Source organism: Mastigoproctus giganteus, chromosome 8, assembly GCF_048544385.1.
Source record: "Mastigoproctus giganteus isolate SK-2022 chromosome 8, ASM4854438v1, whole genome shotgun sequence".
NCBI lineage: Eukaryota > Metazoa > Arthropoda > Arachnida > Uropygi > Thelyphonidae > Mastigoproctus > Mastigoproctus giganteus.
The window spans coordinates 166,758,500-166,782,731 of NC_143582.1; the positions used below are offsets into that span (position 1 = coordinate 166,758,500).

General features: G+C 36.9%; 1 protein-coding gene across 3 annotated transcripts in view; it reads right to left on the reverse strand.

The window, feature by feature from the left end:
* Window positions 1-2,896: 2,896 nt before the first annotated feature.
* LOC150081987 (uncharacterized) overlaps window positions 2,897-24,232 on the reverse strand; it is a 151,415-nt gene continuing 130,079 nt past the window's right edge. For all 3 annotated transcript variants that reach the window (XM_090379885.1, XM_090379886.1, XM_090379884.1), the window contains one exon: window positions 2,897-3,223. In XM_090379885.1, the coding sequence (XP_090236011.1) occupies window positions 2,946-3,223 (278 nt within the window). In that variant the 3' untranslated portion in view covers window positions 2,897-2,945. The remainder of the gene's footprint in view (window positions 3,224-24,232) is intronic.

The following is a 24,232-nucleotide window of genomic DNA, read 5'->3' on the forward strand; positions in this document are numbered from 1 at the left end:
ATAAGCTGGAACAGGTTGGAATCACTGGGAAAATCCTTAGATGGATAGCAGGATGTCTTCAGGGCAGGAGGCAGAGGGTTGTGATAAATGGCTAAAATGGCTATTCCTGAGATTGGGTTGATGTAAGAAGTGGGGTTCCCCAAGGATCAGTATTAGGACCACTGTTGTTTTTAATTTTCATAAACGACATTGATGAAGGGATAGAGGGCATGATGTCTAAATTTGCAGGTGATGTTAAAATTGGTAGAGTAGTTAATGATCACTGTCAAGCTGAGCTTCTTCAGAGAGACCTAGATAGACTTCAGGAATGGTCAGAAAAATAGCAACTATGCTTTAATCCAACAAAGTGTAAGGTATTACACCTGGGAAACAGTAATCCCAAAATAACTTATTCACTTGGTAGAGTTCAACTAAACTCAGTACTGGAGGAAAGGGAGTTGGGTGTTACGATACAGTCAGACATGAAATTCTCTGAGCATTGTAAACAGGTTACAAGGAAGGTCCATGGTGTCCTATCAATGATCTATCAAACTTTTGCAAGTAGAGAATGGGATGTGATAATCCCATTATATAAGGCTTTTGTTAGACCACACTTGGAATACTGTATTCAAGTATGGAGACCACACCTAAAGAAAGACATTGAGCTTCTTGAAAGGGTGCAAAAATGGGTAACTTGCCTGGTGAGATCAGCAAAAGGGTGTCCTTATGAAGAAAGATTTCGAATATGTGGGTTGCAGAGTTTGGAAACTAGACACCTTAGAGGAGATTTGATTGAAGTGTTTAAGGCTCTGAGAGGCATCAGTAAAATGAATGAGGACGAAATTTTCAAGATTATAAATGATGCTAGAACTAGGGGACATAAATTCAAGTTACGGGGGGAAATGTTTAGATTGGACTACAGGAAGTTTTATTTTAGCCAGCGAGTTATAAATTACTGGAATAAGTGCCTACATGGGTGGTAGAGGCCGACAGTTTGGGGAAATTCAAAGGTCATCTGGATAGTACCTTCAGGTGAGGGAAGTACATAGGATGTAGGTTTAATTTTCTTTTCTTTTATTTTATTAATTATTATTATCTATTTATTATTATTTTTTTTATCATTGTTTTATTCAGGTTTTTTTTTTTTTGGCTGGTGCAGCATAAGCCATAGGCTTTCTTGCACCATGCGGCCATTACTAATACTAACTGTGCCACAGCAGTCTCACTCACTGCCATTGCATTCTACGTGTAGCCACTATAGACCATGCTGTGGTGGTTACATGGTGAATACATCAGCAGTGAGTTACATGTATTAGCCAACTTCGGTTTATTTTCATTTCATACTTTAGCCAATTTCTGTAACGTAACTGTACAGAACAGTGTTATTATATTAAGATTAGGTTACCAAAATTTGCATAAGGAGAAGCCTGCAACTCAGATATTCACCATGTGCCCATGGCAGCTTGCGATAGAACATGCCGCAGCAGAGTTTGCATTGGCTACACAGTGAATATATCGGCAGTGAGCTCAGTTTTTTTTCTTTTTCTTGTACTTAGCCTAAATTTTTTATTTAGTATATTCTTCATATTCCAAGCAAGTATTGCTTCTACTTATGAATTTCCAGTCATTAAGGATAATACACAAAAAAAAATTTTTTTTTTTATTAATTTTTCATAAAGCTTTATCAAAGTTTGAAGTCTTACATCATTTCCATTCATTACTTTTATGAAAATTTTCACCAATACGAACAAACTAAAAAAAAGTGCACTTGTATATTTTTAAATTCCAGTTGATGTTTATATGCGAAACCATAGATAGTAGGAATTGTGGATGTTTCTTAATTCACAAAAATATTGTCAGTATATCTTAAAAACCTTTATCTTGGACTTTTTTCCTATGTTATATACTCCCCCTCTTTCATTACAAAGACAAACAAAGATTGTAAAATCATCTCTCTCTCTCTCATTTAAAATATCAAGGACCCTGAGGTTTGCAGAATCAAGTTTGAAAACAAACCTATGATATAGTACAGTACAGTGAATTATTCATTGCAATTAATGCCAATATTCGTTTTGCATTAATATACAGTAATAGAGTAGTACTAATTTTATGCAATTTACAATCAGTTCAGGTAATCAGGTTTTTAGCTAAAGTTGGATTAGGAACTATGTCACTTTTTTTTTTTTTTTTTTTTTTTTCCCTGAAGGGGGGAAAAATATATTAAAAAAAGTTGTTGGCACCTCTTTCTGTAGACTACAAACAGCAGACTGCAATAAATCTGTCAAGTAGAAAATATGAACAGAAATGCTGAATTTACATATACACTTGTAATGAAACTACTTATTTTAGTGAATATATTCCAGAAAATTAATTTCATTTCAGTTTAATGTTTTGTTAGTGCGTTCTTCTGCAATTCTGTATTATTGCTCTGATTTATAAGCATGTAATGCACTTCAGGCATAAGTACAGTTAATCTAAGGATACTAAAATGTACTGTGTGAACTATTTGCAATAGAAAACAAAAAAGTAAAAGGCAGCAATAATAAAATTATTCATTTTACGCTTTATACAGAATTTTGTCTTTATTTTGCGTACCACACCTTAATGTATGTGTGCATGGGAAATGTGTTTGGATATTAATAAATGCACTATGATATACATTGAATAACATATAGACATTCCGCTCAAAATATTTTTAATATAAAATTCTCTTCACGGGGAGTTTCAATTCCAATGATAAAAATTTAGTACAATTCTTAGTTTCCGTACGTCTTTATGCTCTATTTTCTTGTGCTATCTCGACCTGGTCATTAATACAAAATTAGCATCACCCATGGTAGAATATTAACCTGAGATAAGGGCACTGTGAAAAGCAGCAATAAAATATATACTTCATATATATATATATGGACAAATATTTTAATGTGCCTGTATTTCCAGGAACCCACTGTGAGCACAGTGGGTTTCTAGGCATAATTCATCTTCTTTGGTTCAACCATCCTTGTAGACTGCATCAAAATGTTGTTAAATTCCATCAAACTTTGTTTCTTTTTTGTGTAAATTGGATTATCTCGACTAAAGAAGCTATATACCACGAAGTAAGATGATCCAAGAACAAATCCCAGAATGACTGGAAAGAAAACGACAGTCCAGAAAGCAAACTGACAAAGTACCTCATTGCAGTAGTCACTGCAGCAGCCACTGTTGCAATCTGGCCTGTATGATGTAAACATGATGCGAGCAGCTGAAAAAAGAAACTAAATTAGCACAACCTTTGATAAGTATAAATAAAAAGTATAGAACAATTTACTAGTGTGTAAATTGATACGAAACAGCTATAATGCTCAATGCGTTCTATGTTGACATCAATATTTGTAAAAGAATAAGAGATGTTTGCCTCAATATGATACGTAGAACACTTCCGTATGATACTCTCCAGAAATTAAAACAAAAACAATTAAAAAAATTTTAAAAATCGAAAATCTTACATTACAGTAAGAAATAATTACCAATAATTAAAAATCAAATGAACACAATCAAAAATCAATTTAATGAAAAAATTAATTTAATGAAAATCATTTTCCATTTTTTTTGTTTAATTAATTTTTTACTTGATTTTCAATTGTTAATTTGATTTTTAATTTCTGTTAATTACTTCTTACTGTAATGTAAGATTTTCAATTTTTTAAATTTTTTAAATTGTTTTTGTTTTAATTTCTGGAGAGTATCATATTGAGGTAAACTTCTTTTATTCTTTTACAAATAATATTGATAAAAATAAGATGTAATGAAATTTCTGAAAGTGTAAGCAAACAAGAAAAGGTATTAAAAATATTAAACTGGGTTATGGATCCGAGGTACTACTAGTTACAGCAGAAAAAACCGGCAACCATAATGAAATATAGACTAATATATTGTTATCAGTGTAGTAGATGGAAGTGCTGAACTGTCAGGTGTAATTACCATGGAAAAATTGAATTTAGAACACATTACTTATTACTATTATTAGCCATGTGGTGCAAGGAAGCCCGCGGCTTATGCTGCACCAGCCAAAAAAAATTCTGAGTTACCCTGAGAGAGAGGGAGAGAGAGAGAGAGTGTGAGAAGTAAAGGGAATCACCAAGAAAGAGAAGAATGATGATATCTAGTTTAGGACCCTGTGTGTGCCAAGCCCATACTCACCAGATGTGTGCGTGTGGCACCTCCGTGGGCAGGAGCAGTAGCTGTGTAGCACACGCTTCTTGATTAGACTGGGGTTCGAGCCCGTGACCACCAAATACGAAGGATGCAGAAAGGTCAGGGAGTGACCACCGCATATCCCCGGAGCAATATGGCCTTAGTTGCTAATGCTCCTAAAAACCAAATAACAAACAAACAAACAATCACTAGATGTTAGCCCCTGGGGTTAAAAACATTATTTCAGGTATTCTGTTTTTACCTTGCATGTGTTCTCAATTTTTCCATGGTAATTACACCTGACAGTTTAGCATCTCCATCTAATACACTGATAACAATATATTCGTCTATATATATATATATATATATTTTTTTTTTTTTATTATTATTTTTTTTAATTCTAATAGATCTTTAATAATGTTTGAAAAAAAGCCTTAAAAGTTGGGATTAGTATCCATAAATAAGAAATTTAGGACAGATTGACATAAGCTAATGTAGGGTTTCTCAAACCTTTTCAAGTGCGGACCAGCATTTGCAGATTCTTTTTTTTTTGCTGTCCACCTATAGCTATAAATTCATGTATTTTCAGTAATTATACTCGTAGATTCAGGAAATAATGACACTACCATTAGGACATTTAACATACCAGTAATAATGCAATTAGGTATTCATTAACATCAGTAAATATAAATAAATTATAGGTAATTCATTTCTTTATTTATTATCAACAGTTTACATAAAATTGACATATTTTTGAGTCTCTTTTTGAGGAAATAAATATTTATTTAATGAGTAGGGTGACGCTGCTGTTTTCCATCACATAGTAATTTTAAATCAGGTAGAAAAGATGGCAACTTGATTCTCAAATCTGGCTCGACATCCAATCTGTTCCAGCATTTGTATTTTTAAAAAAAATACTAATGTTGAAAATTTGGTTTCACATGTAAGTTGTTACAAAATGGCATAAGAAATTTTAGTGCTTTTTCTGATAAATGCTTATACTGTATTCTTCATGGCAACTTAGCCAAAAATTTATCAATGAGACCTGATTGAAGCGGTCTTTTAATGCTGAGTCACCTGACTGTTCAATAACAGAATCAATTTCTTGTTCATTGAGACAAAATTCTTCCACATTAAAAGTAAATGGGTTTCGAATCCACATTTTTACTGCTGTCAATTGGAGAAAATATTCTTGAAAGTTTGATTTCACATAAGTAGGACACCTTTACATAATTCAAACGAGTAGGACCCCTTCACATAATTCAAACGAGTAGGACCCCTTCACATAATTCAAATGAGCAGGATCCCTTAATTAACCAATTAAAATCATTAAACCTGTCTTTAAATTCAAATATTGAACCTTTGCTGATGGAGGATGTTGCTCCAAAAACAATAAATACTAATTCTTCATTTTAATTAGTCGTTTAAATATATTCCCCTCTTGATAACCATCGAATTTCAATGTGTAATAGATGTTAATAATTGCTTCCTAATTCTTTGCATGAAGTTGTAAAGATTCTGGAATTCAAGGAATGGGCTTTTATACAGTTAACAAATTTGCCACATTCTTGAATAGCTGTATTCAAAACCAAAGGCATTTTTTTACAGCTAATGCTTCTCTGTGAATACTATGTATCCATTCACAATCTGGAGCCATCTCTTGGACCCTTGGAAAAAGTCCTGTACAGGAACCTGCCATTGACCAGACGATATCGGAGCTCAATCCGACGCATTTGTTCCAATCGATTCTGCTTTGAGTTATACAGGGTGTCTCAAACATATTGGTACAAACGTTTAGGAGAGGTAGGTAACATCTAAAGGAATGTGAATCGCATAGGAACCCATAACCGGAAACGTCACAGGAAAGTAGTAACAGAGGCACAAGAAGCAGAAATGACACAAGACAGTAATTAGTGGCAAACATTTATTTGACATAATATTAACAATGGTGTAAGAGATGGATGCATTTCATGATGTTACAACAGATGCTCGAAGGTTCCACCATGAGACGTGATGCATGCGAGACACTGACGCAGCATGGATTGGCGGACACGGTCGAACACACCCGGAGTTTCTTTGACGGTAGCAGCAGCGCAGACGAGTCTCGCCATGAGATCCATTTCCGTCTCCACAGGCGATTCATACACAATAGATTTGAGGGTCCCCACAGAAAGAAATCAAAGCTCGATAAATCAGGTGAGCGGGTCACCACAGCCAATCCATCGACACCCAAAATGCCTGTTCAAATTGTCACAAACACACCTTCCATAATGGGCAGGTGCCCCGTCATGTTAAAACCAAATGTTGCGTCTCACATTTGCTGGAACATCATCAAGTAACCCTGGTAGAACTTGTTCAAGAAAGATCCGATATTAACGGAGTTCATGCGGGATGGTAACAGGTATGGGCCAACTAAGCGGTCACCGACCATACCTGCCCACACATTTATTGCGAAGCGATGTTGTGCCACATGGGGTGCACACCGTATGAGTTGTTGTGAGCCCACACATGAGCATTGTGCTGATTGAATAAGCCTTCCCGAGTGAAATAAGCCTCATCCTTAAACAGGCTGGAAAATTCAAGTCTTGAACACTTTCTTGGAGAAACCGCTGCGCAAAAGCCACACATTCAGGATGATCTTGGGGTAGCAGTAACTGAACCCTTTGGAGATGAAAGGGGTGTAAGGAATCGTAGTTCGAGACACGCTGTACACTGCAACGAGACACTCCTAAGACAGAGGCAACGGCATGTGTGCTGGTAGTAGGATTATTCTGAACGGCATTCAACACACTTTCTTCCATGGCAGGAGTTCGCATTGAACATGGTCTGCCCGCACTACTCCTGTTACCTCTAAATGACCCATTATCACACAAATTTTGATGCACATGTGCAAACAAACGGTGGTCCGGTACATGTCTATCTGGGAAGCGTTCTCCATAAATTCATTGAGCGGCTCATCCATTACCCTCTGCTAATCCATACACTAAGTGCATGTCTGCCAGCTCACAGTTCATATATCGATGCATGCTCTTTGTGCGGCAACTACTGCTTGAATGAGTAAACCAGAAATTTTCCCTCTTGCGAACTAATGAACAGCGCCGTCTACTGACTTATGGTGACATTTCCGGTTATGGGTTCCTATGCGATTCACATTCCTTTAGATGTTACCTACCTCCCCTAAATGTTTATACCAATATTTTTTGAGACACCCTGTATAATTATTAATTTTAATGGTTCTTCAGTTGTTCTCGTTGTTAGGGATTTTCAAAACAAAATCTTCACTGACCTTAATCATTCTGTAGAAAGCACATTAAATTGGCATCATCTGCTTTGTCTTTACTTTCATTCGCTTGTAAAGAAAAAAACTGACAGCTCTGAATGTGCTTTATGAGAGTTTCTTCAATATTATTTGCAATTTTTACAATTCTACGCTTCACCATATTATTTGATGAGAGTAAATGCAGCTCATTTTCTTTCCTTTTATAAAGGTGTGATGTAATTACTTTTAGTGCGGGAAATATTAACTTTTCACCAATAGTATGAGGGTATCCTGTCTCGGCTATTAGTTTGGCAACTTTATATGAAGCCATAACCAAGTCTTCGTTGCAACATTTCACGGAGGCTGTATTTAAAAGACTTTTTCTAGATGAAATATTAATTTTTCTTATTAATGAAAAATTCCTTTGACTTATTTGAACTTTAATTCTTGATGCACACAATCTAAGTGCTGTTTCAGTTGCTATGGTTTCATACATTCATTTTACAAAATTTCAAAACAAATAATGCACAGTGGCATGTGGTTCTGGTGGATAAAACCAAATTTTAAATAATCTTCATAATGCTGCCTTGTCCAAGAGTTTTGGATTTCTTTTCCATTCCATCAGTCTGCCAATTTCTAGGGGGTTTATTAATATTATTTCCATTATCTCTACTTGTGCTAGGCTGCACATCACTTGACTTGTTAGGTGGACATTTCTTCAGCCACTTGTCCATATTAAAAATGACAGGATGTTTATATTTATTTTAAAAAAAGTGTGTAATACTATGTATTAAATTTATCACTTCACATACAAAAGTGATGAAAAGGAATAAGACAACAATGGGCACGTACAACTCCGCTTGTCGGGTTCTCCTGACTATTGATGAATGTGCCGTGGTTCGTGAATTAGAGATGGCACAGGCCACAGAGTAGTAAGATAACCACAGAGTAGTAACCCATCTTACTATTCTGTGGCACAGGCAATCTGTTACCTCAGATGCAAGATTTACATGTGCATGCTAATTACATGGCATAATAAAATTAATGGGAGCATTGGCCACTTTTTTTTTGTTAAGAGAAGAGTTGTTTAAAGGCAGCATAGATATAAATTTAATACATTATAGAAGCATTAAATTTATTTTTAGTATAACTGGACATTTGGTATTTTATTACATTTACATTTTTTCAGGAAAATTTCTTATAGTTTTATGTAGGTATATTTCAAATAAGTTGTTTCCGGACCAGTCTTTTCTTTTTTGCAGACCACACTTTGGGAAACCCTGAGCCCTAAATTTTTTATGTTTAGAACAGATTTTAAGATAAATGCAAAATATTAAAAATAATTAAAATATAGAACTGATTGAGAAATAACTAAAATATAGAACTTGGAGAAGAAAGGAATTTGAAAAATCACATTTGTGGGAAGGAAGCTGTGAAATATATACATTAGTTAATCCCCCACAGTTCACTGTTCTGTTATGTTTATGCCATAGCAACAGTAATGTTATGATGTTTTCTAGGATGAGATTACTCATAATGCTTTAATTCCTATTATTATTAGGCCAGTTTTGTTGTATATATGTGGCAGGAGAGAAACATAACAATGAATCCATGTCACATGTGAATCCATAACAGTGAATCAGTGACAGAGCCATGACAGTGATCCCTCCCAGGGATCACTGTCATGGCTCTCCCGCTAAAAGTGATTTGGAAACACTGAACAAACTTATTAACCAAAGTGTTTGTGGAAAGGTAATATTTAAGCTAAATTTACAATAAGTCTGTTTTGTAAGTTAGAACATTCTTTGTGTCAGTTCCAGCTGCCTATACTACTACTGCTTTAGCATAATGCTGATACTTCAAAATGTGGAGAGCTTTTTTTAAAAATATTTTATTATTATTATTAGCCATATGATGCAAGGAAGCCTGAGGCTTATGCTGCACCAGCCAAAAATTTTTCTGAGTTACCCTGAGAGAGAGAGAGAGAGAGAGAGAGAGAGAGAGAGAGAGAGAGAGAGAGTGTGTGAGTCAGAAGTAGAAAAGAATAACCAAGAAGGAGAAAGATGATGATATCCAGCTCAGGACCCTGGGTTTGCAAAGCTCATACTCACCAGATGCGAGCCCCTGGGGGTGATCTACAAGATAATGGATGAGGGGGACTTTAAATAGGTAGAAGGGTATATCAGACTGATTAGTTGTATCTAATTTTGGGACAAAATATCTTCTTATCGGAAAAGATATAGAATTTTAAAGATTTTGTGATTTAATTAGTAAAGGCCTATACAGCTATTATCAATGGAGGAAGAAGTCTTGTAGTGCTCCTTATATGGTTGTTAGTCTCTTCTGTCTGTTTATGCAGTGGCATCTATACTACTTCTGTGCCCTCTTTTGGAAATTCCTATAGTGATATAATATCATTAAAAAAAAAAAAAAAATTGTCAGATACACACAGGGGTGATCTCACATGTGATAAAATTTGTGGTGTTGAATTGGAAGGTGTTGCAGGTTTTACAAATTTTGAAAATAGTGCTAGGAGTCTAATCTCACTGTTGGTAAAGAGAACAGTAAATCTTCAAATTTCAAACAAATTAAGGAAGAATTGGAATTCTTTTGGGTAAGCTGGAATTTTATGAACCAAGTATATCACAAGGTAAATTGTCAATGAGCGTAAATAAACAATCTTCTGAGGCTTCTGTCTCCAGAAGTGTAGGTGAGAAAATGTTGGAATGGGGGGAAGGTCTCTCAGGTAATGCTATCATGTTGGCAGAATTGGATAGTGAGAATGGTAGGAATGATAAGCACATTGCACTTTTGACGCCACATAGACCGCATGAATATCCTATCAAAACACTTCATCAAAGGCAGAAATGCTACGGTGGGGAAGAAAGTTCAGTTTGATTGCTGTATTCATCGTGCAGTAGACTCCCCTCTCTGCCATAACATTGCTTAGCCCTGCCCCCAAAAGCTGCAGGACACTTTATAATTACAATAGCATCTGTCAGGAACCAATTCAGGCGAACCTATTCACGGCCTGCGATCCACTTGTCTTCTTCGCAATATACAAACAAAGAATTAGTCACAAGTAGACAGTTTGTTTGAGACACTATCAAGAGATGGTTTGTGTGAAAATAAAGGGAACCTGAAAACCATAAAATGAAAATGCCGACACTTGAAATAGTGGCTTTGAGTTACAATTTGTGCAGCCAGAAATATTTCCCATTTAATTATTTTGAAAATTGTCTTTTGAATTTTAGTGATTTATTTTTGCCATGTACCACATAACAAGTACCACACTTAGTTGATGTGATTTTTTTTGTGTTGTGTTTATTTTACGTAAATTTATTGAATTCATTTTTTATAATTACAACATTGTGTAAACTGATAATATGGCCCCTAAAGAGCGCAGTAAGAAGAAAATTTCAATTAAAAAAAAAACAAAAAATGTGGCAAATTCAACCTCTCATGTCTTTGAACGAATATTAAAATAAAAATAACTATTTTTTGTTGGGGGGAATTTTAATCCATCGGGGGTTAAACTCGGCCCCATCACCCCTTGGATTCAACACTGGTTGCTGAGGCCACTGTTCACTTTATAAGTAGAAAAATGACTGATTCTGGTAATCACTGGATTTTTGGAGGTTTCACAAAAAATTAGAACGTTTCTAATGCAACAGCAGCATTTGTTTGTTGGCCTGATGTCATACAGATTAAACAATTTTTATCTTGTGACTATATGCTACAATTTTCAGTGTAGAGTACAGTCATCTGCCGAAACATGTAGACGATGAGATCCTATATGTAGCATTGTACTGGGAAAGGACACACATATAAAAATTGTAAAAACATTAACAAAGAGGCTGTGTTCAAACTCTATTGCTAGAAATCATGTGGGAGACCGTTCGTGATAAAGTGTCCAGAATATCAGAGTGCTTAAACGAATTGAACTGTATGGTTGATTCCTTTAATAACTGTAACTAATTTCTTGTTTATACAATGACACGACCACCAGGTCAGTGGCGTTTACAATAAATCAATCAATACTTTGCCTGTTCACATGTACTCCGCACCCTGAGTGGGTGTGAGAGTAAATGTGAACAAGCAAAGTTTTTACAGCTCCAGCAAATAGAGAAGTTTTTGCTTTTTTATTGACTTAAATTGGCATATTAATTTATTTTTTAGAGTTTCTTTATATTCCTAGTAACAATACTTTAGTTTAAATTGAATTTAGATGGAGATTTTGTAGGTTATTACTTAGTATCGGTAAGGGTATCAAATCCATGTGTGGACAGGTTTTGCAGCTCCCGCGAACGAAATGTTTTTAATTATACATTTCACTTTATTGACTTAATTGTTAGATTAAATTATTTTCTATAAGTAGCTTATAGACCTAGTCAAGCTCTGTGGTTTATTTTGAATTTAATAGTGCGATTTGGAAAGTAAATGATATCTTGTGTCCGTAGATTAACTGTTTGTAACTTGCCACCATTGTTATAAAATACAATGTGTGCTAGCGTAAGGTTTAACAGAAAACTAGATAGCAAGTATAGTAGTATCAATTAATCAGTAAAATTTATTGATCTTATTAAATTTCATTGTCAATTGAATTGTACTTTTTTAACTAAATAAATATAGCAACCTAGTGATTACAAACGTAACATCATAAATTAATACATATAAGTTGACAGGGGATAAGAAAGTCATATAACGTAACTCGGAGATAATATTCGATACCGAAATATATATAGTGTTATAACTGCATTGGAATATAGGTTTAGGGTTATATTTTGTATTGAAATTTTATTGAACTTGAATAGAAATCATGACTCAGACCAGAGCAGCAAAGCAAAAGGCTCAAACTAGTGGAAGTGCTGTTGCTCAGGGGAGAACTGAGGGGGACAGTTGTCCTTTGAATCACAGTCTATTGAAATGCACTGCTTGATTGATGTTTGTGGAGCAATCAGGAATGGGACATAATATTGCCAAGGGGAATGTCTGTGTGTGTGCGCACAATGTAAGGAATGCGAGGAAATCAGGTGCCAACTCGGCATTGTTATGGGCTTATATGAGAGCTTTGTAGGAGAGGGTGGATGCCCTCGAAGGATTTAAATTGAGGGAGCCATCAAGCTCTCAGCTGCCCACATCAATGCCAGAGCTTGCACTTGAACATCATGCAACACGGCGGCAACCCCCAAGGCAGAATGCGCTGCTCCCAAAGAAACTAGTTGTAGGTGGCTCTATTGTCAGGGAAACGGGGAAATATTATGCAAAAAGGATAAATGGAACAGGACCAGGGTATGTCTGCCAGGGGCCAAGGTTGATGACGTTATAGGGCAGATATCATCCTTTAGGGGCACAAAATGTGATATTGTTGTACACGTTGGCACTAATGATATTAAGAGTAGGAGACCAGCAGAATTACTTAGCAAGTACAAGACAATGCTGAAAAAAAAAGCCATGAGTTAGGGTTGAATTTGAAAGTGTCCGAAATTTTGCCCAGACCCAATAGGAGGGAGTATATGATGCCTTTTTGATCAATTCGGCCCTGGAGAGATTGTGCAAGACTCAAGGGGTAGAATTTTTCTCAGCCTGGTCTGTACTTGTTAACAGGAATGGGATACATTTAAATAGAAAGGGTGCAAGAATATTTGCTGATGCTATCGAGGCAGAGCATTAGCATTAGTAGAGGCATTTGATGCAAGAAAGCAAGCTTATGCAGCATCAGCCAAAAAAATAAAAATAAATAAATAAAAATAAATAAAAAATAACCACTTCCACTTCACCCCTCCTTTCGTTCGAAATACGTGTCCAGCTGAGCCTTAAACTTATTTAGGCTATCAACTTCCACAATAAGGGATGGAAGTCTGTTCCGCCAACCAATCACCTGCTGGCTAAAGGCAAATTTCCACACGTCTATCCTACATCTGTCTTTCCTCAATTTGAATTTATGCCCTCTCAGGTGATTATTCTGAGCAAGAGAAAGAATCCCATCAGCATTGACCATGCTCAAACCATTCAAGGCTTTATACACCTCTATCAGATCACCTCGCTGGAACCTAGTCTCCAGACACTGTAATTTGCAAAACTTAAGCCTTTCTTCGTAAGAGCACCCCTTTGTTCCATTCACTAATCTTGTCGCCCTTCTCTGTACTCGTTCCAGAAGCTCTACATCCTTCTTGAAATGAGGCCTCCAGGCCTGTATACAGTACTCTAGGTGTGGACTGACCATTGCCTTATACAAGCGAATAATCACCTCGTTATCTCTGCTAGAAAAATTCCTATATATCATTGACAATACACCATGAGCTACTCTTGCAGCCCGTCTGCACTGCTCAGAGAACTTCATATCTGCCTGCACAACCACCGCCAGGTCCCTTTCATTCTCTACCACTGTCAGTGTAGTACCACAGAGTTGATACGTTGCTCTGTGGTTGCTGTTTCCCATATGTAGTACTTTACATTTGTCAATGTTAAACTTCATTTGCCACCTCTCAGCCCATCTGCTCAACCTTTCCAGATCCTGTTGCAGCAGCATAGTGTCAGTAGTGTCCTTGACAACCCTGCAAACCTTCGTATCATCTGCAAACTTAGACATTAAGCTTGATATACCATCATCAATATATTTATAAATACAGAAAACAATAATGGACCCAATACTGAACCCTGAGGGACTCCACTAATAACATTAGTCCACGATGAGCAGTGTCCATTGATTACCACTCTCTGTCTTCTCCCCCTCAACCACCCCTTTATCCATAGCAGCAATTTGCTTCCAATGCACACTGCTCCAATTTGTGCAGCAGTCTTCCATGTGCAACAGTATCAAAAGCCTTTCTATGATCCAAGTATATAATATCAAAGTTATTCCCTGCATCCAGTTCTTTTGTGACTGCATCATAGTATCCAATCAAATTCATCAGGCAAGGCTTCCCCTTAACAAAACCATGCTGTGTTTGAGCTATAACTGAAGTCTTGTCTAGATGATCCTGAAGTGCTTCTTTAACCGGTGCCTCTATTAATTTTTCCGGGAACAGAAGTTAAACTCACGGGTCTATAATTACTTGTGTAAGCCTTTGATCCCCCTTTGTGAATTGGGGTCACATTTGCACATCTCCATCCCTTTGGTACCTCCCCTGAGTCCAAGGAAGCTCTCATAATTATGGCTAAGGGTTTGCTTATTTCCTTTGCTGCCTCCTTTAATATAACTGGATATATCCCATCCACCCCAGGTGCCTTTCTTGTGTTTATCTTCAACAATTTCTCCTCCACTTTACTCTCAGTTATTACAAGATTCTCTAGTTTACTGCCAGAGTTGAATACAGCTCTGGCATTCCCCTCACTGAATAACTCCTCATGTGTGAATGTCGATGCAAAATATTCATTTAGTTTGTTAGCTACCTGAGCAGGATCATCAACAGTTGACCCATCGATATCAAGTGGACCAATCTGATTCATCCCCTTCCTTCTAGAGTTTACATAAGTAAAGAACTCTTTGCTGTTTTTCTTTGTTATCCCTTGCCAAAGATTTCTCGTAATCTGCATTTGCCTGCCTAACCTCCTTTGTAACTTGGTTAAAGATCAACTTGTATCTCTCATAGGCTTCTGTGTCACGTGTTAATTTGTATGTATCCCATGCATTTTTCTTCTCTGCCATATGTCTCATTAATTCATCTGACATCCATTTAGGCCTAAACCTTGAACAATATTTCTTAGTTGGTATATAAAGCCTAGTAGCTTCCAAGATAAGTTCTTTGAATGCTTCCCATTTTGAATTTGCTGTTGGTAACATCATCAGTTGGTCCCACTGTATAGAATTTAAATACTGCCTCAGTCCATCGCAGTTGTCTTTACGAAAGCAATAACCCTTCCCTTTACCCCTAATGGTAGTTACCTCTTTGAGTAAATCCCACTTCAGCACACTGATCACTGCCACCTAGTGGTTCATTTATCTGCAGATTCTTAATGCATGAAAAAATCACTACTGATAATCAAATCAAGAGTATTACTCCCTCTAGTTGCCTCCCGAACATGCTGATGTATAAAACAATCATCCAATAAATCCACAAAAGCCTTGCTAGTGTGTGAGTGACCAGCCCCCAAATTCCAGTCAATATCTGAGAAATTAAAATCCCCCATTATAAGACTCTCTGATTTACTGGCCCACTATTTCCCTGTACAGTTTCTTATTATACTCATCAGAGTCATTAGGCCTATAGCACACTCGTAGTCTCAATTTTGATCTCCCAATACTTATGTCACACCAAGCTGACTCGACACTGCACTGTCCTGCAATGTCGACTGGCTTCACTTCCTTGGATTTTATGTATTTCTTAACTAATAGCATAACCCCTCCTACCTTTCTATCCTGTCTATCCTTTCTGTAGACATTGTACTCCCCAAATTCCAGTTCTGCATTCCTTATATCTGTGCGACACCACATCTCTGAAGTCCCAACAATATCTGCCTTTGATGTTTTGAGCAATACCTCCAGTTCATCAAATTTATTTACTAGCATTGGTGTACATGCAAGTATACATGCACCTGTTCTTTTTCTTAGCTACCCTAACACAACCCATGTGTTTACTTGTACCCCAATGATTCCCAGCAGTCTCTGAAATATTCTGCATCTTATTTTCCAGGCTGCTGCTCATTCCAATAGAAGCAGTGCAAGAATCACTTTCACCTCTGCCAGTGGCTACTGTTAATCTATTAGTCCTTGTATCGCCCCAATCAAAACTGCCTCTATATCATCAGCAAACATTCTTGTACCCTTTCTATTTATCCCTGTAGAAGCAGTCTCTCCTGTCAACAAGTACAGACCAGGCTGAAAAAAATTCTACCCCTTGAGCCTTGCACAGTCTTTCCAGAGCCGAATTGATCGACAGGGCTCTCATCATGTACGCCCTCCTATCATGTCTGAGCAGAATTGCAGACACTTTTAAATTCAACCCTAATTCACGGCGTTTTTTCAACAGTGACCTGTACTTGTTAAGTAATTCTGCCGGTCTCCTACTTTTAATATCATTAGTGCTAACGTGTACAACAATATCACCTTTTGTGCCCTTAAAAGATGATATCCGTTCTACAACGTCATCAACCTTTGTCCCTGGCAGACATACTCTGGTCCTGTTCCACCTATCCTTTTTACAAAGCATGTTTCCCGTTTGCCTGACAATAGTCACCAACAACTACTGGTTCCTTTTGGATCAGCACATTCTGCCTTGGGGGCTGCCGCTGTGTTGCGTGATGACCAAGTGCAAACTCTGGCATTGGTGTGGGCAGCTGAGAGCATGATGGGCCCCTTACTTTTAATCCTTCGAGGGCATCCACCCTGTCCTTCAGACTCTCATATAGGCCCATAACAACGCTGAGATGTTGCCTGATTTCCTTACACTCCTTGCATCACGCACACACAAAGACATCCCCCATGGCAGTATCATGTCCCGTACCCGAATGCTCCACAAACATCAAGCAAGTAGTGCATTTTAAAAGGCTATGATTCAGAGGGGAAACTGCCCCCCTCAGTTCTCCCCTGAGCCACAGCACTCCCATTAGCTTGAACCTTTTGCTTTGCTGCTCTGGTCTGAGTCATGATTTCGATTTAATTTCAATAAAATTTCAATTTCAGTACAAAATTAAAACCCTAAACTTGTATTCCAACACAGTTATAACGCTATAATTATGTTTCAGTATCGAGTGTTATCTAGGAAATCCCTTTATATAACTTCCGTATCAAGTTAAGTATTAATCATTTATTTTTACTAATTATTTATGTTACGTAACCTAAGTTGTTTTATGTATAGTTAAAAGTACAATTTAATTGACAACGAAGTTCAACCAGATTAATAGATTTTACTGATTAATTGACAATATTATGTACTATACTATATTAAGCTTATGCTATCTAGTTAGAGATATTTTGTATCGCGTAACAATGGCGGCAATTTACGAACGGTAAACATGTAGATTTGATACCGTTACCAATACTAAGTAATACCTACAAAATCTCTAAGTTACTTTGAACTAAGTATCGTAAATAGGAATATAAAGCTACTCTAGAAAATAAGTTAATATGCCAATTTAAGCTAATAAAACAGAAAAAAAAAAAAAAAAAAAACTTCTCTGTTCCAGGAGCGGTAAAAAGCTACGTTCGCACAGCCGCTGGCAGAGGTAAAAGTGATTCTTCCACTACTTCTATTGAAATGCAATTGAGCAGCATCCTGGAAAGCAAGGCAATGGGAATTTCCAGGACTGCTGGGAGTCATAGTGGAACAAGTAAATACATGGGCTGTGTTAGGGTAACTAAGAGTATAAACAGGTGCATGTATACTTGCATGTACACCAATGCTAGGAGTATAGTTAATAAATTCAATGAGCTTGAAGTGCAAGTCAAGACATCAAAGGCAGATATTGTTGGGATATCAGAGACATGGTGTCACACAGACATAAGCGGTGCAGAACTGGAATTTGGGGAGTACAATGTGTGCAAGAAAGGATGGACAGGAAGGGAGGAGAGGTTATACTGTTAGTTAAGAAACACATAAAATCTAAGGAAGTGCATCCAATTTATGTGGGTGGGCAATGCAAGGTTGTGTCTGTTTGGTGTGACATAAGCACTGGGAAAGGAAAAATGAAAGTAAGTGTGTGTTATAGGCCTAAAGAATCTGATGAGTATAATGAGGAATTGTGCAGAGAAATAGTGGGCCAGTAAATTAGTGTCTTATAATGGCAGAATTTAATTTCCTGGATATTGACTGGAATTTGTGGGTTGGTCACTCACACACTAGCAATGCTTTTGTGGATTTATTGGATGATTGTTTTCTGCAGCAGCATGTTCGGGAGGCAAATAGAGGGAGTAATACTCTTGATCTGATTATCAGTAGTGATTCTTCATGCATCAAGGATCTGCAGATAAAGGAACCACTAAGTGGCAGTTATCACAGTGTGCTGAAGTGGGATTTACTCAAAGAGGTAACTTCCATCAAGGGTAACTAACAGAAAGGGTTATTGCTTTCGTAAAGGTGACTACGGTGGTCTGAGACGGTATTTAAATTCTATACGGTGGGACCAACTGATGTTACCAACAGCAAATTCAAAATGGGAAGCATTCAAAGAATTAATCTTGGAAGCTAATAGGTTTTTCATACCAATAAAGAAATATTGTTCAAGATTTAGGCCTAAATGGATGTCAGATGAACTAATTAGACATGTGACAGAGAAGAAAAATGCATGGGATACATATAAATTAACATGTGACACAAAACCTATGATAGATATAGCTGGTCTGTAACCAATTTCCAGACCAGCTTATATCTATCATAGGCTTTTGTGATGTTAGGCAGGCAAAAGGAGATTATGAAAAATCTTTGGCAAAGGATGCAAAGAAAAATAGCAAAGAGTTCTTTACTTATGTAAACTCTCTAAAAGGAACGGGATGAATCAGATTGGTCCACTTGATATTGATGGTTCAACTGCTGATATTCCTGCTTAGGTAGCTAACAAACTAAATGAATATTTTGCATCTACATTCACATATAAGGAGTTATTCAGTGAGGGGAATGCCAGAGGTGTATTCAACTCTGACAGTAAGCTAGATAATCCCGTAATAACTGAGTAAATTGGAGAAGAAATTTTTGAAGATAAACATAAGAAAGGCACCTGGGGTGGATGGGATCTATCCAGTTATATTAAAGTAGGTGTCAAAGGAAGTAAGCAAACCCTTAGCCATAATTATGAGAGCTTCCATGGACTCAGGGGAGGTACCCATGGACTGGAGATGTGCAAAAGTGACCCCAATCCACAAAGGAGGATCGAAGGGAGACAGGTAATTACAGACCTGTTAGTTTAACTTCTCTTCCAGGGAAGTTAATGGAGGCACTGGTTAAATAAGCATTGCAGGATCATAGGACCCAGCATGGGTTTGTTAAGGGGGAAGTCTTGTCTGACAAATTTGATTGGATACTATGATGTAGTCACAAAGGAACTGGATGCAAAGAATAACTTTGATATCATATATTGGGATCTTAGAAAGGCCTTTGATACTGTTGCACGTGGAAGACTGCTGCACAAATTGGAGCAGTGTGGCATTGGAGGCAAATTGCTGCTATGGATAAAGGGATGGTTGAGTGGGAGAAGACAGAGTTGTAATCAATGGACACTGCTCTTCGTGGACTAATGTTATTAGTGGAGTCCCTCAGGGTTCGGTGTTGGGTCCATTGTTGTTTTCTGTATTTTTAAATGATATTGATGATGGTATATCAGGCTTAATGTCCAAGTTTGCACATGATACGAAAGTTGGCAGGGTTGTTAATTACACTAATGACAGTACACTGCTGCAACAGGATCTAGAAAAGTTGAGCAGATGGGCTAAGAGGTGGCAAATGAAGTTTAAAATTGACAAATGTAAAGTACTATGTATGGGAAGCAGTAATTCCAGAGTAATGAATCAACTCTGTGGTACCACGCTGACAGTGGTAGAGCAGTGCAGACAGTCTGCAAGAGTAGCTCATGATGTCTTGTCAATGATATACAGGAATTTTTCTAGCAGCGATAAGGAGGTGATTATCCCCTTGTATGAGACAGTGGTCAGGCCACAACTGGAGTACTGTATACAGGTCTGGAGGCCTCATTTTAAGAAGGATGTAGAGCTGTTGGAATAAGTACAGAGAAGGGCAACATGATTAGTGAATGGAACAAAGGGTTGCTCTTACGAAGAAAGGCTTAAGTTTTGAAAATTAGTGTATGGAGACTAGGCACCTGCGAGGTGATTTGATTGAGGTGTATAAAGCCTTGAATGGTTTGAGCATGCTCAATGCAGATGGGATTCTTCCTCTTGCCTAGAATAATCGTCTCAGAGGGCATAAATTCAAATTAAGGAAAGACGGTTGTAGAATAGATGTGCTGAAGTTTGCCTTTAGCCAGTGGGTGGTTGATTGCTGTAACAAACTTTCACCTGTTGTAGAAGTTGATAGCTTAAATAGATTCAAGGCAGAACTTGACAAAAAATTTGGAGTGCGTGTATGATGGATGAAATAAGGCTTTTTTTTTTTTTTTGGCTGATGCTATATAAGCTTGTTTTCTTGCATCATGTGCCTTTGCTAATGCTAATGCAAATGTTTATCGCATTTAGTAGTCACTGATTTGAACCAGAGTCCACTGAAAGAGTGAGTGCTACTGCACTCTCGCTCATGACTACCCGGCTACATCAGGCCTAAGTTTGTTTAAAGATTTGAAAATAATGTATCTCAATGCGCAGCATTCTCGATCTGTTGCAGAGATAAAAAAAAATTGTCAATGAGAAAATATCCATCTTGCTTGCTTACAAGAACCTTATTATGTGAATGATAAGATACTTGGTTATCCCCTTTCTTGTAGGGTCATAATCCTTGTGCAGAAGTGCGAGCTGCAATAATTGTTTCTGATTTAGTATTCACCAAAATTGTTAGACTGAGAATTTTGGCATCTCCCAATAAACACTACTAATCAATGGTTGAATGATAATACGATATCTTGGGATATGTAGCATGAACTACAAAACCATATTCGTTGGGAACCCACAGTATTAATTAATGAAGAGAAGAGAATCTTATTTTTCAAGGATGTAAGTGTGGGTGTATGGGATATTGCACAACTTCTCGCTCTAACGCACTCCCGCATGCCTCTCGACAGTGTGGGCGGACGGAGAGCATTGTTGATGAGTTCATGCCTGCGGAGGCACTGAAAGGGTTGTTAATTGCCATGATGGAGACTCGATGGAAAGATGTTTCGTGGGATGATTACCAAAAAAGGCAATGCGAGAGAGTAAATGTGCATTGGGTGGCTGTCTCTGTGACTTGGAATGAGAGAACAAGTGTATTTAAAGGGTTCAGAGAACCCTCAAAAAGAACGGAGAAATGCTTTTGCGATGTGTAGGGGAGCAGTTCAAAATCGGTATTGTTCCAGTGCGTTGCTGAAGCTGCAAGAAAGATCTTGAGGCTGAAACAAAGCCACAAAGCTAACAGATGGACCACACCCTAGTTTCCACAGGAAGGAAGCAAGCCTTATAACCTGCTCTAGAGGAATGCAACTTAGCCTGGTTAGCAAACTATTCCATTTGTGTGAATGAAAATATCAAAAACAACATTAACAGATACAAATTCATGCTTCCCTCCTATCTATTTGAACTTTTTGTTAATTTGAGAATGTGTAGAATCTCTATAATGCTCTTTGAGTACCTGAGAGACTACTCTAGTAAACTGAACATGAAAGGAGCCAAAATAATCAAATGCGGACCATTGTTAGTCCTTTACTTTTGATGAGAATAGGTGGTAAGAGATGACCGGACTCCTAATAATATACCCACCCTATATTTTCCTTTTTAACGAAGAGATGCAAAGGTGTTTGTGAGAATTATAGTTATTCAGCCCAGAGCAATATAGAAAAATAAACAGTTAATGAACAGATAGTTTCAGAACTCCACGAAGAGTTAACTGTATGATTTTATAACTTTAATCAAATCCTAGATATTATTAATACCATTATTGAGGTTTGATTGGGAATCATTATGTTTTACTTTTACACAGATAACTGGATGGAATGCAAGTTTGTATATGTGTTCTCTTTTGTTTTAATAAATGTTGTGTTATTACCTGTCTCTTTCTCACTGCCAATATTCTAATACACCAGAAGAAACAAGTAAGAACCAGTAAAGGGTTAAAAGCGGGAGGTGGTGCGATACCCAGTGATCACCCAACCTAAAGATCACAACCCAAATCTAATGCTGCACCAGCCAGATGCTATAAAAGCCCTTGGTTGCCGAGAGCATGGGTTCTTGTCCTAGCCTGACGATCATCTTGCTCAATATAGTTATCATAGGAAAAGTAACATGGACAAAATTAAAGGGGGAAAACAGAAAGCACTATCAAACAAAGAAACACCCCTAACAAAATTGAATCCTTATGTAGCAGTCATGTGATTTGTCTTAACATTCAGTGTACTGTCGGTGCATTTTTATTTGTTTCAATATATTTTAAATACAACTCTGACATTTGGCCATATTTAGTTTATATTAAGTGTTCTTCATAGACTAGGAGACTTGCCTATATTGTTTGCAATTGATTCTAATGCCAAGAGTTCACTTTGGTTCAGTGGCACAGCACTACTGATGATAAAGAGAAAGCTTTAGATCAGGCCCGGGCAAATTATGGCCTGTGGGCCGCCTGTGGTTCGCCGCACATTTTTGTTCAGCCCCTTGAGCTTTAATTGTATTTTCGAAAAAAAGTTTACTTATTTTATGCGATGCCTTTTTGAAAAATAAATTTGTATATGTAATACATTATAGAATTTGTTGACTTGTAAATTGTTTTATCATCTCTGTATTGTTGAAATTGAGATAGAATTTGAAATTGTGCACGAACTGGAGTGAGCCAATGGGCGCTTTTATAACAGTATAAGTTGCGATTATAAACTAACCACGTGAAACTACGTAACAGACAACCGGTGATGACGACAGCGGCTTTGCTGTGGTGGCAGAGTAATAGGATAGGACTGCTGACCAGCTGCAGTTCCAATCTGTTTTCTCTGACAGTCATCCTGCAGTTAGTTTTTTTGCATTATCTTCGGTTATCATCTTGGTGTCAGTAGTGATAAAAATAATATTTACACCCTTTTAAAAATGAATAAAAAAAGAAAAATTCAACAAGAGCATCGTGTCTTCAATGAAGAGTGGAACACAAAATATTTTTTTGCTAACATAAATAACAAGGCTATATGTCTCATCTGCTGGGAGAGTGTCTCAGTGCTGAAAGAGTACAATATTAAAAGACATTTTGCTACTAAACATTCCAAATATGGTGCCAATTTAACTGCGGAAACGAGAAAGGAAACTGCTGATGAATTGATTCAAAATTTATCTAGACAAAAAAATGTGTTTATGCGGCTAACTAAGGAACAAGAAGCTACTTTAGAGGCAAGTTTTGTTATTTCTCATATAATTGCAAAAAGCAACAAGCCTTTTTCTGATGGAGACTCTATAGTAAAGAATGTATAACTGAAGCTTGTGGAATTATATGTCCTGACATTAAACACAAATTTGAGAATATAAGTTCATCTCAGCGAACTGTAGTAAGAAGAATTGAATGTATCGATACAAATTTGAATGAGCAATTATTATCAGTATTAGAATCCATAACATGGTACTCGATAGCTCTCGACAAAAATAACGATCAAAAGAATACTGCGCAGTTATTAATTTTCATACGTGGATGTACCTCTAATTTTGAAATTAATGAAAAGCTTCTTTCAATGGAATCTCTTAAAGACCAAGCAACGGGAGCTGATATATTTGAAAAGGTTGAAAAATGCTTAACAAGATATAATTTACAATAGAACAAAATGGTAAGCGTAACAACCGACAGAGCACCAAATTTGACAGGTAAAAATGTTGGAGTGTTAAAGAAAATTCGGGATAAAATTTGTGAAAATTATCCTGATTATAATTTAATTTCAATTCATTGTATTATACATCAACAAGTATTATGTAAAAATGTGTTGAAAGTTGAACCTCTCACATCTTGTATTATTAAACTAGTAAATTTAATACGATCGAGGGGCCTGAAACACAGACAATTCGTTAATTTTCTTCAAGATATTGAATCCGAGTACACAGATATTCCTTATCATAGCCAAATTCGATGGCTTAGCTTAGGAAAAGTTCTTGAGCGAGTATGGGATCTTAAAGATGACATCATTCTATTTTTAAAACTGAAAAATATTATGGACTTTCCCGAATTAACTGATAATAACTGGATTTGTGATTTTGTGTTTACCCTGGACATCGTGACA